Source organism: Leptodactylus fuscus, chromosome 2 (assembly GCF_031893055.1).
Source record: "Leptodactylus fuscus isolate aLepFus1 chromosome 2, aLepFus1.hap2, whole genome shotgun sequence".
Classification (NCBI taxonomy): Eukaryota; Metazoa; Chordata; class Amphibia; order Anura; family Leptodactylidae; genus Leptodactylus; species Leptodactylus fuscus.
The window spans coordinates 274,267,946-274,286,249 of record NC_134266.1 but is presented as its reverse complement, the minus strand read 5'-3'; the positions used below and the strand labels follow the sequence as shown (position 1 = coordinate 274,286,249).

The 18,304-nt window shown below is 48.4% G+C and overlaps 1 protein-coding gene across 1 annotated transcript in view; it reads left to right on the top strand.

Annotated features, from left to right (window-relative positions):
- P4HA3 (prolyl 4-hydroxylase subunit alpha 3) overlaps window positions 1-18,304 on the top strand; it is a 49,858-nt gene that overhangs the window by 14,589 nt on the left and 16,965 nt on the right. Inside the window, exons 2-4 of the mRNA XM_075266287.1 lie at window positions 4,195-4,337; window positions 4,999-5,222; window positions 13,768-13,917. Of these exons, the coding sequence (XP_075122388.1) occupies window positions 4,195-4,337; window positions 4,999-5,222; window positions 13,768-13,917 (517 nt within the window). The remainder of the gene's footprint in view (window positions 1-4,194; window positions 4,338-4,998; window positions 5,223-13,767; window positions 13,918-18,304) is intronic.

Sequence of the window (18,304 nt, the reverse complement as noted above, 5' to 3'; positions counted from 1 at the left end):
ATGGAGGGACATGAATCTGGGGGCAGAGATGGGGGGACATGAATCTGGGGGCAAAGATGGAGGGACATGAATCTGGGGGCAGAGATGGGGGGGACATGAATCTGGGGGCAAAGATGGAGGGACATGAATCTGGGGGCAGAGATGGGGGGACATGAATCTGGGGGCAGAGATGGAGGAGACATGAATCTGGGGGCAGAGATGTGGGGACATGAATCTGGGGGCAGAGATGGTGGGACATGAATCTGGAGGCAGAGATGGGGGGACATGAATCTGGGGGCAGGAATGGAGGGGGCATGAATCTGTGGGCAGAGATGGGGGGACGTGAATCTGGGGGCAGAGATGGAGGGACGTGAATCTGTGGGCAGAGATGGGGGGACGTGAATCTGGGGGCAGAGATGGAGGGACGTGAATCTGGGGGTAGAGATGGAGGGACGTGAATCTGGGGGCAGAGATGGGGGGATGTGAATCTGGAGGCAGAGATGTGGGGACATGAATCTGGGGGCAGAGATGGAGGGGGGACATGAATCTGGGGCCAGACATGGGGGGACATGAAACTGAGGGCAGAGATGGAGGGGACATGAATCTGGGGGCAGAGATGGAGGGGACATGAATCTGGGGGCAGAGATGGAGGGGACATGAATCTGGGGGCAGAGATGGAGGGACATGAATCTGGAGGCAGAGATGGAGGGGACATGAATCTGGGGGTAGAGATGGGGGGACATGAATCTGTGGGCAGAGATGGGGGACGTGAATCTGGGGGCAGAGATGGAGGGGACATGAATCTGGGGGCAGAGATGGAGGGAGATGAATCTGGGGGCAGAGATGGGGGGACATGAATATGGGGGCAGAGATGGGGGACGTGAATCTGTGGGCAGAGATGGGGGGACGTGAATCTGTGGGCAGAGATGGGGGACGTGAATCTGGGGGCAGAGATGGAGGGACGTGAATCTGGGGGCAGAGATGAAGGGACGTTAATCTGGGGGCAGAGATGGAGGGACGTGAATCTGGGGGTAGAGATGGGGGGACATGAATCTGTGGGCAGAGATGGGGGGACGTGAATCTGGGGGTAGAGATGGAGGGACGTGAATCTGGGGGCAGAGATGGAGGGACGTGAATCTGGGGGCAGAGATGGGGGGATGTGAATCTGGAGGCAGAGATGTGGGGACATGAATCTGGGGGCAGAGATGGAGGGGGGACATGAATCTGGGGGCAGACATGGGGGGACATGAAACTGAGGGCAGAGATGGAGGGGACATGAATCTGGGGGCAGAGATGGAGGGGACATGAATCTGGGGCAGAGATGGAAGGACATGAATCTGGGGGCAGAGATGGAGGGGACATGAATCTGGGGGCAGAGATGGAGGGGACATGAATCTGGGGGCAGAGATGGAGGGAGATGAATCTGGGGGCAGAGATGGGGGGACATGAATCTGGGGGCAGAGATGGGGTGGGGAGATATAATTTACGGGTGACTGTAGGATTATACTGTGTGGGGGCACATGAAAAATGAATGAGAATAGGCGGAGTCAACATAAAGATGGGTGGGGCTAAATTTGTTGCAGCGCTCTACGCGCGCCGCACACTTTGTCCCTCTTTGAGTTCTTGAACAGTTGGGAGGTATGGGTGAGGTTACGTTGGGTGTTTTTCGGTGGTTGAGGGGACAGGGACTCTTATGTGGAGTTGGGCAGGGGAAATTAAATATTGGTGGGGGGGCCACTAACAAAGAGTTTGAACAAGGGCCCCTAGTGTATTAAAACAGCCCTGGGGGTTCACACAAAGGTATTTGATGCTAAATTTTTGGCTGAATCCGCCTGAAATCCGTCTCATTGCCCCCCCCCCCCCCCCAAAAAAAAAAAAAAAATCAGCTAGAAGAAAAAACTAGCCAAGACGGGGAGGCGGAAAGTCCACCTTTGCCAAAATTTGTCAAAATTTGCCCATAGAAATTCCGAATTCTCCAAATTTACATCTGGTTTTGTCAAGCAGAAAACAATTGCTTCAAATCCCTCAGTGTGAACACGGGGTAAGGTAGTCCCGACCGAGCTTCTTAGAATAACCCAAAGAAAGTTCCTGCATTCAAGTCCTCGTCCTGCAGATGGAACATTCACACTTAGGAGAAGATTGACAGGCGACGGCGATGAGGTGAAGAGACACAAATATTTGCTTCTCGCAGGTCGGTGTCTTGACTCCGGGGTGATGATCGGCTCCATCTTGTGTTATTTCACAGGATCAGTTTACAGCAGATGGCTCCAATGTGTCCGCAGTCAGATTTCTGCCAAGCCAAAAAATTTCGCAGCTGCCGAAATCTAAATTGTGTCAGGCAAATATGAAAAAAAAAGTCACCCTCGTGTTATGTCCAGCCGGTGACTAGCTGAACGCCATCCGGACAACGCAATGATCAGTGACTGCGGCCTGGATATACTGTGGTCTGAAATCTAGCCGATGTCACATCAGAGGCTCAGACTACTGCTGTGTCCACCATACTTTACACTACAGCTGTGCACTAATGGGACACAGCTATGGCCTCCTATGACTATGGCTTAGCTCCATTATCTGTTGGGCTCTTTGGTAGTCTGACATTTACCCCGTGAGGTTGCTTAGTCCTTCCTTCATACTTTACACTGCATCTCTGCTTCCACACTAGACCCCCACCAATCAGACATCTATCTAGTGTCTTTCTGGGGACAACCCCTTTAAGAAGGCACCCGGGACCTTGGATCGTTTCCCTGTCGTCCCACCAGCGGCACAATACGAGCCTTGTGCCGCTGTTTGGTCTAAGGGAAAACAGATGATCTACATATCCATCCATTAGTGTGCGCTTACACAATCAATCAAGTTCATAAAAGCACAATTTTCGGGTCACAAAATGTAATTTTGTTGTACAGAATTTTTTTGTGTGACTTCTTAGGAGAATAGAGTCGGATTAGACCGTCGCAAACCGCGCCAGATGTTCTTTGAAGATCTGTTTGATTTGTCTAATTTTACACCAGTTATTAGTTAGTTTAGCTTCCTGCACAAATTTGGCGCATTTCTGATATAAGGTTTTGTGTGCTAAGCTCCGCCCCGGTTTTATTAAGTCCCACCTACTTGTCATATAAAGAACTGATCAAAAGTAGTTTGAGGTAAAAATTCCACCAGAATTCATGAGTTTACCTTCCCCAATGTTTTGTATTACAGAATGGATTGTGTCCTACAAATAACATTGTATCAGATAATAACATTCTGTGCAACATTCTGTGCAACAAAATAACTTTATGAATTTTGCAATAAAATTTATTTTTACGACACAAACATTTTATTTTGTTTCCGTATTTGTGACACAACATAAACTCCGTACTCGCAGAATAACAGGATTGTATAAAGTTTTTGTCCATTTTGCACATTCTGTATTACACAGCACATTCTATTTGTTATCTCGTCGCCTTCCACAGAATGCTCCTGTAATTTCATCGTTCGCCTCTAGGGTGCATTTTCTGAATATTTCTCCGTATTCTTCCCAAAATCGAGCAGGATCCCAGCACCTGGGACCTTACCCGGGGGCTCGCTGTGTTCCCTAACAATTGTCTTACATTTCCTCCCCTCTATCGGGTGAATAATCCCCCCCCATGTAAATCACATACGTGGCTGAATGAGTCACCGCAGCCTCAGATTCCTGATATCTGAAGTCAGAGGGGCGATCATTTAACCCATTCCAGATGATGTAAATATTATATTTCCTCCATATTAAGTAATACTCTATACAGGGCTCAGCTCTGGCCTCCCATGCACCTCCCCCTCACAGCCACCAGCCACGTCCCTGCTGTACATTCTCTATCTGGGCCCAGACCACCGTGAGGACTTGTTCACATCATGTACACACAAGCTTCCCATTATTCCCATCCCCCCACATCATTCCCCCTATATACGCTGCTGGCCAACTAATATTTTTGCCACGAAAGGGTTAATGTTCTCCTTTCTGACAGTGGAAGGCTGTGCATCGTAAATCTTCTCGCTCCAGTGCACCAGAGGGAAGGGGAATAAAGTTGCACAGACTGACGGTCATCAAAGGGAATCAGAAAAGAGGTCAAGAACCTACAATTTTGGTACAAGGTGAACCAGCTAAACTCAGACTAGACTGTGTAAAGCTGCACCACGATCCAGTCACTGTGATAAATCTGGTGTAGTTTTTGACTATAAATCCGCCCCGTTGTCTTGCAGGTTCTACAATAAGGTGAGGGCTTTGCATCGTATCGATGGTTCTCCGGTGTCGGATCCAGTTTTCGCCTACACCCTATTAAAGAGGCTGCAGTCCGAGTGGTTGAATGTGGTCAATAGTCTGGAGAACACCGAGAACATCAGAGGTAACCAATGGGGTCATAAACCTGAGGTCAAGAGGAGGGGCAATTGAAAACCACCAGATTTGTAGGCAAGATCTCTGCTTTCTGTTCTTGAATGGAAAGATCCTACTTTAGATTACACATGGTGGAATACAAACCAGAAAATCTGGACCATAAATTGGCCAGATCTCCAATCCCAAATGCTGGATTCTGGAGTCCTATCTACAGTATGGGATGATGGAGCCATGAGGAGGCAGGTACTCGCCATGACACCTTTGAGGACTAGGTGGTCAGAAGATCATTCTCTCACTCATAGAAGGCCCGCCATAGACAGCAATAAAATTGGGTGAAGCCATTCCTAATGAACTGAGTTCGTCGCTAAATTTCCAAAAATTTGGAACTTGAAATTTTTGAGATTCTTTTTGAGATCCTCCTTGGGAGTCGGCCAAAGAGATGACCACAGGTTGGCTCGGTATATAGACATTATTTGGCACTATATGGAAATATTGAGGTATACACGTCTAGGTTATCAGGTGGACTAAGTCCGAGTACCAGGTAACTTCATTAGCCCACACTTACTAAACTTTAGACTAGTTGGTCTAGAGACTAAGACTAGACTAGACAGTCTTAAAATTCAGACGTAGCCAGCGTAGTAAATCCATTGTCTTTGTACATGTCTTCTCAGAGCTGAAGGATGGTTACGAGAAAATGGAGAAGAACCTTCCAGTGGTGGAAGATGTTGAAGGAGCTGCCAAAGCTCTCATGAGGTTACAAGATGTCTACTCCTTGAATGTGAAGGGTTTGGCGCAAGGAGTCTTCCACAGTGGATCCACCTCACAGCTTAGTGTCTTGTACCAGCCGGACCAGGTCTCCAGCATGTCTGCAGATGACTGTTTCCATATTGGCAAGGTATCTTCAAGTTGATTTCAACCATGACTTGTTTCAGTTTTTCTTCTGAACTTTCTGAGATCTGTGGAGTCTTCAGAATTCTTAGTTCCGTGTTCATGATTTCTGATACATATTTCTTTCTCCTTCTCCTCCTCCATCTTCTCCTAATGTTGCCCAGTTATAAGAAGGTTATTGTCTACTTCCCTGTTGGTCTAGAGCAGTGGAGGGATTAAAGGGTTTGTTCTGGATTGATGGCCTATTCCCAGAATGTCTCTTTCCCTGTTTGTCTATGGAGGCGAGTAATTTTATTCTTCCCTGGTAATGAATGGCTTATGTTTCCCTGGTGGTCTAGGGTAGACAATAACTTATTCTTTCTTCGGTTTCTACGGTATTGGATTGGTTTTTTTGCCCTCGTGGACTAGGGAACATTGTAGATTATATTTTCCTGGTGGTCAACAGTAGTGACAAGTCTATTCCTTCTCTGGTTTCTATAGTAGTGGATAGGTTATGTTTCCCTGGTGGTCTAGGTGGTAGATGGCTTACTGTATTTCTAGTTGTCCAGAAAACTTGATGGTTTATATTTCCCTGGTGGCCTAGGATAGTGGATATATTATATTTTGCTGGTGGCCTAGGGTAATGAATAGGTTTCTATAGTAGTAGATGGGTTATAATTCCCTGTTGGTCTAGGGAAGCGACTAGATTATTGCTTCTCTGGATTCTATAGTAGAGGATGGGATATATTTCCCTGGTGGTCTAGGGTAGTGAATAGCTTATGGCTTCTCTGGTTTCTATGGGTTATAATTCCCTGGTGGTCTAGGGTAGTGAATAGATTATGGCTTCTCTGGTTTCTATGGGTTATAATTCCCTGGTGGCCTAGGATAGTGGATGGGTTATATTTCCCTGGTGGTCTAGGGTAGTGAATAGCTTATTGCTTCTCTGGTTTCTATGGGTTATATTTCCCTGGTGGTCTAGGGTAGTGAATAGATTATGGCTTCTCTGGTTTCTATAGTAGAGGATGGGATATATTTCCCTGGTGGCCTAGGATAGTGGATGGGTTGTATTTCCCTGTTGGTCTAGGGTAGTGGATGGATTATATTTCCTTGGTGGTCTAGGGTAGTGAATAGCTTATTGCTTCTCTGGTTTCTATGGGATATATTTCCTTGGTGGTCTAGGGTAGTGAATAGATTATGGCTTCTCTGGTTTCTATGAGATATAGTTCCCTGGTGGTCTAGGGTAGTGACTAGCTTATGGCTTCTCTGGTTTCTATAGTAGAGGATGGGTTATATTTCCCTGGTGGTCTAGGGTAGTGCCTAGATTATTGCTTCTCTGGCTTCTGTGGGATATATTTCCCTGGTGGTCTAGGGTATTGGAGGGTTTAATAATGATGTGAATATTATATTAATTACCTGTGAATGTAACACTGCACTCTCAGCCATACATTACTACACAAAGTTCCTTCCGGGCCTAACATGGTTACATTAAAGTGAATTAAATTACATTGTTCCCTTCGTTCCCCCCGCCGGGGTCCGGCGCTGACTCTGGATTTCTTCCTATTTATTTCTAAATTATCTTTCGTGTCACTGGATGTTCAGTAAATGAAATGAAAATGTGGCCACGTGGTCAGTAGCCTGAAGTCTGGAACCAATCTACAGAAAACCTTCTATTAATCCAGAACATGTGTGAGAGCGCACGGAGGTGGCGGAGCTGTGTGCGGAGAGAGTGCTGTGTGCCGAGAAGAGTAGAGAGAGTGCTGTGTGCGGAGAGAGTGCTGTGTGCGGAGGAAGGAGAGAGAGTGCTGTGTGCGGAGGAAGGAGAGAGAGTGCTGTGTGCAGAGAAAGGAGAGAGTGTTGTGTGCGGAGAAGAGGAGAGAGTGCTGTGTGCGGAGAAGAGAAGAGAGTGTTGTGTGCGGAGAAGAGGAGAGAGTGCTGTGGGCGGAGAGAGTGCTGTGTGCGGAGAAGAGGAGAGAGTGCTGTGTGCGGAGAAAGGGGAGAGAGTGCTGTGTGCGGAGGAAGGAGAGAGAGTGCTGTGTGCGGAGGAAGGAGAGAGAGTGCTGTGTGCGGAGGAAGGAGAGAGAGTGCTGTGTGCGGAGGAAGGGGAGAGAGTGCTGTCTGCGGAGGAAGGGGAGAGAGTGCTGTGTGCGGAGAAAGGAGAGAGTGTTGTGTGCGGAGAAGAGGAGAGAGTGCTGTGTGTGGAGAAGAGGAGAGAGTGCTGTGTGCGGAGGAAGGGGAGAGAGTGCTGTGTGCGGAGAAGAGGAGAGAGTGCTGTGTGCGGAGGAAGGGGAGAGAGTGTTGTGTGCGGAGAAGAGGAGAGAGTGCTGTGTGCGGAGGAAGGGGAGAGAGTGTTGTGTGCGGAGAAGAGGAGAGAGTGCTGTGTGCGGAGGAAGGGGAGAGAGTGCTGTGTGTGGAGAAGAGGAGAGAGTGCTGTGTGCAGAGGAAGAGGAGAGAGTGCTGTGTGCGGAGAGAGTGCTGTGTGCGGAGGAAGGGGAGAGAGTGCTGTGTGCGGAGAGAGTGCTGTGTGCGGAGGAAGGGGAGAGAGTGCTGTGTGCGGAGAAGAGGAGAGAGCGCAGTGTGCGGAGGAAGGGGAGAGAGTGCTGTGTGCGGAGGAAGGAGAGAGTGCTGTGTGTGGAGGAAGGGGAGAGAGTGCTGTGTGCGGAGAAAGGGGAGAGAGTGCTGTGTGCAGAGAAAGGGGAGAGAGTGCTGTGTGCGGAGGAAGGAGAGAGAGTGCTGTGTGCGGTGAAGAGGAGAGAGTGCTGTGTGCGGAGGAAGGGGAGAGAGTGCTGTGTGCGGAGGAAGGGGAGAGAGTGCTGTGTGCGGAGAAAGGGGAGAGAGTGCTGTGTGCGGGGAAGAGGAGAGAGTGCTGTGTGTGGAGGAAGAGGAGAGAGTGCTGTGTGCGGAGGAAGGGGAGAGAGTGCTGTGTGCGGAGGAAGGAGAGAGAGTGCTGTGTGCGGAGAAGAGGAGAGAGAGTGCTGTGTGCGGAGAAGAGGAGAGAGTTCTGTGTGCGGAGGAAGGGGAGAGAGTGCTGTGTGCGGAGGAAGGAGAGAGAGTGCTGTGTGCGGAGGAAGGAGAGAGAGTGTTGTGTGCGGAGGAAGGAGAGAGAGTGCTGTGTGCGGAGGAAGGAGAGAGTGCTGTGTGCGGAGAAGAGGAGAGAGTGCTGTGTGCGGAGGAAGGGGAGAGAGTGCTGTGTGCGGAGGAAGGAGAGAGAGTGCTGTGTGCGGAGGAAGGAGAGAGAGTGCTGTGTGCGGAGAAGAGGAGAGAGTGCTGTGTGCGGAGAAGAGGAGAGAGTGCTGTGTGCGGAGAGAGTGCTGTGTGCGGAGAAGAGGAGAGAGTGCTGTGGGCGGAGAGAGTGCTGTGTGCGGAGAAGAGGAGAGAGTGCTGTGTGCGGAGAAAGGGGAGAGAGTGCTGTGTGCGGAGGAAGGAGAGAGAGTGCTGTGTGCGGAGGAAGGAGAGAGAGTGCTGTGTGCGGAGGAAGGAGAGAGAGTGCTGTGTGCGGAGGAAGGGGAGAGAGTGCTGTCTGCGGAGGAAGGGGAGAGAGTGCTGTGTGCGGAGAAAGGGGAGAGAGTGCTGTGTGCGGAGAAGAGGAGAGAGTGCTGTGTGTGGAGGAAGAGGAGAGAGTGCTGTGTGCGGAGAAGAGGAGAGAGTGCTGTGTGCGCAGAGAGTGCTGTGTGCGGAGAAGAGGAGAGAGTGCTGTGTGCGGAGAGAGTGCTGTGTGCGGAGAAGAGGAGAGAGTGCTGTGGGCGGAGAGAGTGCTGTGTGCGGAGAAGAGGAGAGAGTGCTGTGTGCGGAGGAAGAGGAGAGAGTGCTGTGTGCGGAGAAGGGGAGAGAGTGCTGTGTGTGGAGAAGAGGAGAGAGTGCTTTGTGCAGAGAAAGGGGAGAGAGTGCTGTGTGCAGAGAAGAGGAGAGAGTGCTGTGTGTGGAGGAAGAGAAGAGAGTGCTGTGTGCAGAGGAAGAGGAGAGAGTGTTGTGTGCGGAGGAAGAGGAGAGAGTGCTGTGTGTGGAGGAAGAGAAGAGAGTGCTGTGTGCAGAGGAAGAGGAGAGAGTGCTGTGTGCGGAGGAAGAGAAGAGAGTGCTGTGTGTGGAGAAGAGGAGAGAGTGCTGTGTGCAGAGAAAGGGGAGAGAGTGCTGTGTGCGGAGGAAGAGGAGAGAGTGCTGTGTGCGGAGAAGAGGAGAGAGTGCTGTGTGCGGAGAGAGTGCTGTGTGCGGAGAAGAGGAGAGAGTGCTGTGTGTGGAGAGAGTGCTGTGGGCGGAGAGAGTGCTGTGTGCGGAGAAGAGGAGAGCGTACTGTGTGCGGAGGAAGAGGAGAGAGTGCTGTGTGCGGAGGAAGGGGAGAGAGTTCTGTGTGCGGAGGAAGGGGAGAGAGTGCTGTGTGTGGAGAAGAGGAGAGAGTGCTGTGGGCGGAGAGAGTGCTGTGTGCGGAGAAGAGGAGAGAGTGCTGTGTGCGGAGGAAGGGGAGAGAGTGCTGTGTGTGGAGAAGAGGAGAGAGTGCTGTGTGCGGAGGAAGGGGAGAGAGTGCTGTGTGTGGAGAAGAGGAGAGAGTGCTGTGTGCGGAGGAAGGGGAGAGAGTGTTGTGTGCGGAGAAGAGGAGAGAGTGCTGTGTGCCGAGAAGAGGAGAGAGAGTGCTGTGTGCGGAGAGAGTGCTGTGTGCGGAGGAAGGAGAGAGAGTGCTGTGTGCGGAGAAAGGAGAGAGTGTTGTGTGCGGAGAAGAGGAGAGAGTGCTGTGTGTGGAGAAGAGGAGAGAGTGCTGTGTGCGGAGGAAGGGGAGAGAGTGTTGTGTGCGGAGAAGAGGAGAGAGTGCTGTGTGCGGAGGAAGGGGAGAGAGTGCTGTGTGTGGAGAAGAGGAGAGAGTGCTGTGTGCAGAGGAAGAGGAGAGAGTGCTGTGTGCGGAGAGAGTGCTGTGTGCGGAGGAAGGGGAGAGAGTGCTGTGTGTGGAGAACGGGGAGAGAGTGCTGTGTGCGGAGAAGAGGAGAGAGCGCAGTGTGCGGAGGAAGGGGAGAGAGTGCTGTGTGCGGAGGAAGGAGAGAGTGCTGTGTGCGGAGAAGAGGAGAGAGTGCTGTGTGTGGAGGAAGGGGAGAGAGTGCTGTGTGCGGAGAAAGGGGAGAGAGTGCTGTGTGCAGAGAAAGGGGAGAGAGTGCTGTGTGTGGAGAAGAGGAGAGAGAGTGCTGTGTGCGGAGAAGAGGAGAGAGTTCTGTGTGCGGAGGAAGGGGAGAGAGTGCTGTGTGCGGAGGAAGGAGAGAGAGTGCTGTGTGCGGAGAAGAGGAGAGAGAGTGCTGTGTGCGGAGAAGAGGAGAGAGTTCTGTGTGCGGAGGAAGGGGAGAGAGTGCTGTGTGCGGAGGAAGGGGAGAGAGTGCTGTCTGCGGAGGAAGGGGAGAGAGTGCTGTGTGCGGAGAAAGGGGAGAGAGTGCTGTGTGCGGAGAAGAGGAGAGAGTGCTGTGTGTGGAGGAAGAGGAGAGAGTGCTGTGTGCGGAGAAGAGGAGAGAGTGCTGTGTGCGGAGAGAGTGCTGTGTGCGGAGAAGAGGAGAGAGTGCTGTGTGCGGAGAGAGTGCTGTGTGCGGAGAAGAGGAGAGAGTGCTGTGGGCGGAGAGAGTGCTGTGTGCGGAGAAGAGGAGAGAGTGCTGTGTGCGGAGGAAGAGGAGAGAGTGCTGTGTGCGGAGAAGGGGAGAGAGTGCTGTGTGTGGAGAAGAGGAGAGAGTGCTTTGTGCAGAGAAAGGGGAGAGAGTGCTGTGTGCAGAGAAGAGGAGAGAGTGCTGTGTGTGGAGGAAGAGAAGAGAGTGCTGTGTGCAGAGGAAGAGGAGAGAGTGTTGTGTGCGGAGGAAGAGGAGAGAGTGCTGTGTGTGGAGGAAGAGAAGAGAGTGCTGTGTGCAGAGGAAGAGGAGAGAGTGCTGTGTGCGGAGGAAGAGAAGAGAGTGCTGTGTGTGGAGAAGAGGAGAGAGTGCTGTGTGCAGAGAAAGGGGAGAGAGTGCTGTGTGCGGAGGAAGAGGAGAGAGTGCTGTGTGCGGAGAAGAGGAGAGAGTGCTGTGTGCGGAGAAGAGGAGAGAGTGCTGTGTGCAGAGAGAGTGCTGTGTGCGGAGAAGAGAAGAGAGTGCTGTGGGCGGAGAGAGTGCTGTGTGCGGAGAAAAGGAGAGAGTGCTGTGTGCGGAGAAGGGGAGAGAGTGCTGTGTGTGGAGGAAGAGGAGAGAGTGCTTTGTGCAGAGAAAGGGGAGAGAGTGCTGTGTGCGGAGGAAGAGGAGAGAGTGCTGTGTGCGGAGGAAGGAGAGAGAGTGCTGTGTGCGGAGGAAGGAGAGAGAGTGCTGTGTGCGGAGGAAGGGGAGAGAGTGCTGTCTGCGGAGGAAGGGGAGAGAGTGCTGTGTGCGGAGAAAGGGGAGAGAGTGCTGTGTGCGGAGAAGAGGAGAGAGTGCTGTGTGTGGAGGAAGAGGAGAGAGTGCTGTGTGCGGAGAAGAGGAGAGAGTGCTGTGTGCGGAGAGAGTGCTGTGTGCGGAGAAGAGGAGAGAGTGCTGTGTGCGGAGAGAGTGCTGTGTGCGGAGAAGAGGAGAGAGTGCTGTGTGCGGAGGAAGAGGAGAGAGTGCTGTGTGCGGAGAAGGGGAGAGAGTGCTGTGTGTGGAGAAGAGGAGAGAGTGCTTTGTGCAGAGAAAGGGGAGAGAGTGCTGTGTGCAGAGAAGAGGAGAGAGTGCTGTGTGTGGAGGAAGAGAAGAGAGTGCTGTGTGCAGAGGAAGAGGAGAGAGTGTTGTGTGCGGAGGAAGAGGAGAGAGTGCTGTGTGTGGAGGAAGAGAAGAGAGTGCTGTGTGCAGAGGAAGAGGAGAAAGTGCTGTGTGCGGAGGAAGAGAAGAGAGTGCTGTGTGCAGAGGAAGAGGAGAGAGTGCTGTGTGCGGAGGAAGAGAAGAGAGTGCTGTGTGTGGAGAAGAGGAGAGAGTGCTGTGTGCAGAGAAAGGGGAGAGAGTGCTGTGTGCGGAGGAAGAGGAGAGAGTGCTGTGTGCGGAGAAGAGGAGAGAGTGCTGTGTGCGGAGAGAGTGCTGTGTGCGGAGAAGAGGAGAGAGTGCTGTGTGTGGAGAGAGTGCTGTGGGCGGAGAGAGTGCTGTGTGCGGAGAAGAGGAGAGCGTACTGTGTGCGGAGGAAGAGGAGAGAGTGCTGTGTGCGGAGAAGGGGAGAGAGTGCTGTGTGTGGAGAAGTGGAGAGAGTGCTGTGTATGGAGAAGGGGAGAGAGTGCTGTGTGCAGAGAAGGGGAGAGAGTGCTGTGTGCGGAGGAAGAGGAGAGAGCGCTGTGTGCAGAGAAGAGGAGAGAAGTGCTGTGTGCGGAGAAGAGGAGAGAGTGCTGTGTGCGGAGCAGAGGAGAGAGTGCTGTGTGTGGAGAAGAGAAGAGAGATTGCTGTGTGCGGAGAAAGGAGAGAGAGTGCTATGTGCGGAGGAAGAGGAGAGAGTGCTGTGTTCTCTACTGACCTTCCTCCCAATAATAATAATAAGACGACTCTGCTGACACCCTCCTCTAATAATAAGACGACTCTGCTGACCCTCTCCTCTAATAATAATATTAAGACGACTCTGCTGACCCACTCTTCTAATAATAATAAGACAACTCTGCTGACACTCTCTTCTAATAATAATAAGACGACTCTGCTGACCCTCTCCTCTAATAATAATAATAAGATGACTCTGCTGACCCGCTCCTCTAATAATAATATTAAGACGACTCTGCTGACCCACTCCTCTAATAATAATAAGACAACTCTGCTGACACTCTCTTCTAATAATAATAAGACAACTCTGCTGACCCTCCCCTCTAATGATAAGACGACTCTGCTGACACTCTCGTCTAATAATAATAAGACAACTCTGCTGACACTCTCCTCTAATAATAATAAGATGACTCTGCTGACCCTCCCCTCTAATGATAAGACGACTCTGCTGACCCTCTCGTCTAATAATAATAAGACAACTCTGCTGACACTCTCCTCTAATAATAATGACAAGACGATTCTGCTGACACTCTCCTCTAATAATAATAAGACAACTCTGCTGACACTCTCCTCTAATAATAATGATAAGACGACTGACACTCTCCTCTAATAATAATAAGACGACTCTGCTGACACTCTCTTCTAATAATAATAATACAACTCTGCTGACACTCTCTTCTAATAATAATAAGACAACTCTGCTGACACTCTCTTCTAATAATAATAAGACAACTCTGCTGACACTCTCCTCTAATAATAATAAGATGACTCTGCTGACCCACTCCTCTAATAATAATAAGACAACTCTGCTGACACTCTCCTCTAATAATAATGATAAGACGACTCTGCTGACACTCTCCTCTAATAATAATAAGACGACTCTGCTGACACTCTCCTCTAATAATAATAAGACGACTCTGCTGACACTCTCTTCTAATAATAATAAGACGACTCTGCTGACCCTCTCCTCTAATAATAATAATAAGACGACTCTGCTGACCCTTCCCTTATTTGCCATTCTCTTCAGATAACACATTACCATATACAATTTCATGATATATTATTCCATCTTATATTATATTACATATCCCCTTTTGCCTCCCCTCCCCTCCCCCTCCCAAGGTGGCCTACGACATGGAGGATTTCTACCACTCTATCCCATGGCTGGAGGAGGCCGTCAGCAAGTTCCGGGATTCCTATGGCCGCTGGTTCACTGAGGACCAAGGATCCCTGGAGGCTGCACTGGATTATTTGGCTTTCTCCTACTATAAGGTGAGTGACCTCAGTAACTGCTCCTTCTGTTCTCTCCTCTGCTCTCTGTTGTCAGCCATGACCTTGGCTTGTGAACATCAAGCGCAGACAGAAAACCCCAATATGTAATAAGAAAATGTGCTGACTGCGCTGCGCTCCCCCGCAGGATCTCACCTCACACCAGGCTCCAGCTTTACTTCATTTCCATTTCCATCCTGTGGTCGGGAACGAGATATAAAGAATCTAGAAAATTACTTACAGAACTGCAGATTAATAACACACATAGAGTATAACAGAAGAGCAATAGTGAGCGCAGCTCTGCAGTATAATACAGGATAAGTAATGTAATGTATGTACACAGTGACTGTACCAGCAGAATAGTGAGCGCAGCTCTGGGGTATAATACAGGATAAGTAATGTAATGTATGTACACAGTGACTGTACTAGCAGAATAGTGAGCGCAGCTCTGGAGTATAATACAGGATAAGTAATGTAATGTATGTATACAGTGACTGCACCAGCAGAATAGTGAGCGCAGCTCTGGGGTATAATACAGGATAAGTAATGTAATGTATGTATACAGTGACTGCACCAGCAGAATAGTGAGCGCAGCTCTGGGGTATAATACAGGATAAGTAATGTAATGTATGTACACAGTGACTGTACCAGCAGAATAGTGAGCGCAGCTCTGGAGTATAATACAGGATAAGTAATGTATGTACACAGTGACTGTACCAGCAGAATAGTGAGCGCAGCTCTGGAGTATAATACAGGATAAGTAATGTAATGTATGTACACAGTGACTGTACTAGCAGAATAGTGAGCGCAGCTCTGGAGTATAATACAGGATAAGTAATGTAATGTATGTACACAGTGACTGTACCAGCAGAATAGTGAGCGCAGCTCTGGAGTATAATACAGGATAAGTAATGTATGTACACAGTGACTGTACCAGCAGAATAGTGAGCGCAGCTCTGGAGTATAATACAGGATAAGTAATGTAATGTATGTACACAGTGACTGTACTAGCAGAATAGTGAGCGCAGCTCTGGAGTATAATACAGGATAAGTAATGTAATGTATGTACACAGTGACTGTACCAGCAGAATAGTGAGCGCAGCTCTGGAGTATAATACAGGATAAGTAATGTATGTACACAGTGACTGTACCAGCAGAATAGTGAGCGCAGCTCTGGAGTATAATACAGGATAAGTAATGTAATGTATGTACACAGTGACTGCACCAGCAGAATAGTGAGCGCAGCTCTGGAGTATAATACAGGATAAGTAATGTAATGTATGTACACAGTGACTGTACTAGCAGAATAGTGAGCGCAGCTCTGGAGTATAATACAGGATAAGTAATGTAATGTATGTACACAGTGACTGTACCAGCAGAATAGTGAGCGCAGCTCTGGAGTATAATACAGGATAAGTAATGTATGTACACAGTGACTGTACCAGCAGAATAGTGAGCGCAGCTCTGGAGTATAATACAGGATAAGTAATGTAATGTATGTACACAGTGACTGCACCAGCAGAATAGTGAGTGCAGCTCTGGAGTATAATACAGGATAAGTAATGTAATGTATGTACACAGTGACTGCACCAGCAGAATAGTGAGCGCAGCTCTGCAGTATAATACAGGATAAGTAATGTAATGTATGTATACAGTGACTGCACCAGCAGAATAGTGAGCGCAGCTCTGCAGTATAATACAGGATAAGTAATGTAATGTATGTACACAGTGACTGCACCAGCAGAATAGTGAGTGCAGCTCTGGGGTATAATACAGGATAAGTAATGTAATGTATGTACACAGTGACTGCACCAGCAGCATAGTGAGCGCAGCTCTGGAGTATAATACAGGATAAGTAATGTAATGTATGTACACAGTGACTGCACCAGCAGAATAGTGAGCGCAGCTCTGGGGTATAATACAGGATAAGTAATGTAATGTATGTACACAGTGACTGTACCAGCAGAATAGTGAGCGCAGCTCTGGAGTATAATACAGGATAAGTAATGTAATGTATGTACACAGTGACTGCACCAGCAGAATAGTGAACGCAGCTCTGGGGTATAATACAGGATAAGTAATATAATGTATGTACACAGTGACTGAACCAGCAGCATAGTGAGCGCAGCTCTGGAGTATAATACAGGATAAGTAATGTAATGTATGTACACAGTGACTGCACCAGCAGAATAGTGAGCGCAGCTCTGGAGTATAATACAGGATAAGTAATGTAATGTATGTACACAGTGACTGCACCAGCAGAATAGTGAGCGCAGCTCTGGAGTATAATACAGGATAAGTAATGTAATGTATGTACACAGTGACTGTACCAGCAGAATAGTGAGCGCAGCTCTGGAGTATAATACAGGATAAGTAATGTAATGTATGTACACAGTGACTGTACCAGCAGAATAGTGAGCGCAGCTCTGGAGTATAATACAGGATAAGTAATGTAATGTATGTACACAGTGACTGTACCAGCAGAATAGTGAGCGCAGCTCTGCAGTATAATACAGGATAAGTAATGTAATGTATGTACACAGTGACTGTACCAGCAGAATAGTGAGCGCAGCTCTGGAATATAATACAGGATAAGTAATGTAATGTATGTACACAGTGACTGTACCAGCAGAATAGTGAGCGCAGCTCTGGAATATAATACAGGATAAGTAATGTAATGTATGTACACAGTGACTGTACCAGCAGAATAGTGAGCGCAGCTCTGGAGTATAATACAGGATAAGTAATGTAATGTATGTACACAGTGACTGCACCAGCAGAATAGTGAGCGCAGCTCTGGAGTATAATACAGGATAAGTAATGTAATGTATGTACACAGTGACTGCACCAGCAGAATAGTGAGCGCAGCTCTGGAGTATAATACAGGATAAGTAATGTAATGTATGTACACAGTGACTGCACCAGCAGAATAGTGAGCGCAGCTCTGGAGTATAATATAGGATAAGTAATGTAATGTATGTACACAGTGACTGTACCAGCAGAATAGTGAGCGCAGCTCTGGAGTATAATACAGGATAAGTAATGTAATGTATGTACACGGTGACTGTACCAGCAGAATAGTGAGCGCAGCTCTGGAGTATAATACAGGATAAGTAATGTAATGTATGTACACAGTGACTGTACCAGCAGAATAGTGAGCGCAGCTCTGCAGTATAATACAGGATAAGTAATGTAATGTATGTACACAGTGACTGTACCAGCAGAATAGTGAGCGCAGCTCTGGAATATAATACAGGATAAGTAATGTAATGTATGTACACAGTGACTGTACCAGCAGAATAGTGAGCGCAGCTCTGGAGTATAATACAGGATAAGTAATGTAATGTATGTACACAGTGACTGTACCAGCAGAATAGTGAGCGCAGCTCTGGAGTATAATACAGGATAAGTAATGTAATGTATGTACACAGTGACTGCACCAGCAGAATAGTGAGCGCAGCTCTGGAGTATAATACAGGATAAGTAATGTAATGTATGTACACAGTGACTGCACCAGCAGAATAGTGAGTGCAGCTCTGGAGTATAATACAGGATAAGTAATGTAATGTATGTACACAGTGACTGCACCAGCAGAATAGTGAGCGCAGCTCTGGAGTATAATACAGGATAAGTAATGTAATGTATGTACACAGTGACTGTACCAGCAGAATAGTGAGCGCAGCTCTGGAGTATAATACAGGATAAGTAATGTAATGTATGTACACAGTGACTGTACCAGCAGAATAGTGAGTGCAGCTCTGGAGTATAATACAGGATAAGTAATGTAATGTATGTACACAGTGACTGCACCAGCAGAATAGTGAGTGCAGCTCTGGAGTATAATACAGGATAAGTAATGTAATGTATGTACACAGTGACTGCACCAGCAGAATAGTGAGCGCAGCTCTGGAGTATAATACAGGATAAGTAATGTAATGTATGTACACAGTGACTGCACCAGCAGAATAGTGAGTGCAGCTCTGGAGTATAATACAGGATAAGTAATGTAATGTATGTACACAGTGACTGTACCAGCAGAATAGTGAGTGCAGCTCTGGAGTATAATACAGGATAAGTAATGTAATGTATGTACACAGCGACTGTACCAGCAGAATAGTGAGTGCAGCTCTGGAGTATAATACAGGATAAGTAATGTAATGTATGTACACAGTGACTGCACCAGCAGAATAGTGAGTGCAGCTCTGGAGTATAATACAGGATAAGTAATGTAATGTATGTACACAGTGACTGTACCAGCAGAATAGTGAGTGCAGCTCTGGAGTATAATACAGGATAAGTAATGTAATGTATGTACACAGTGACTGTACCAGCAGAATAGTGAGGGCAGCTCTGGAGTATAATACAGGATAAGTAATGTAATGTATGTACA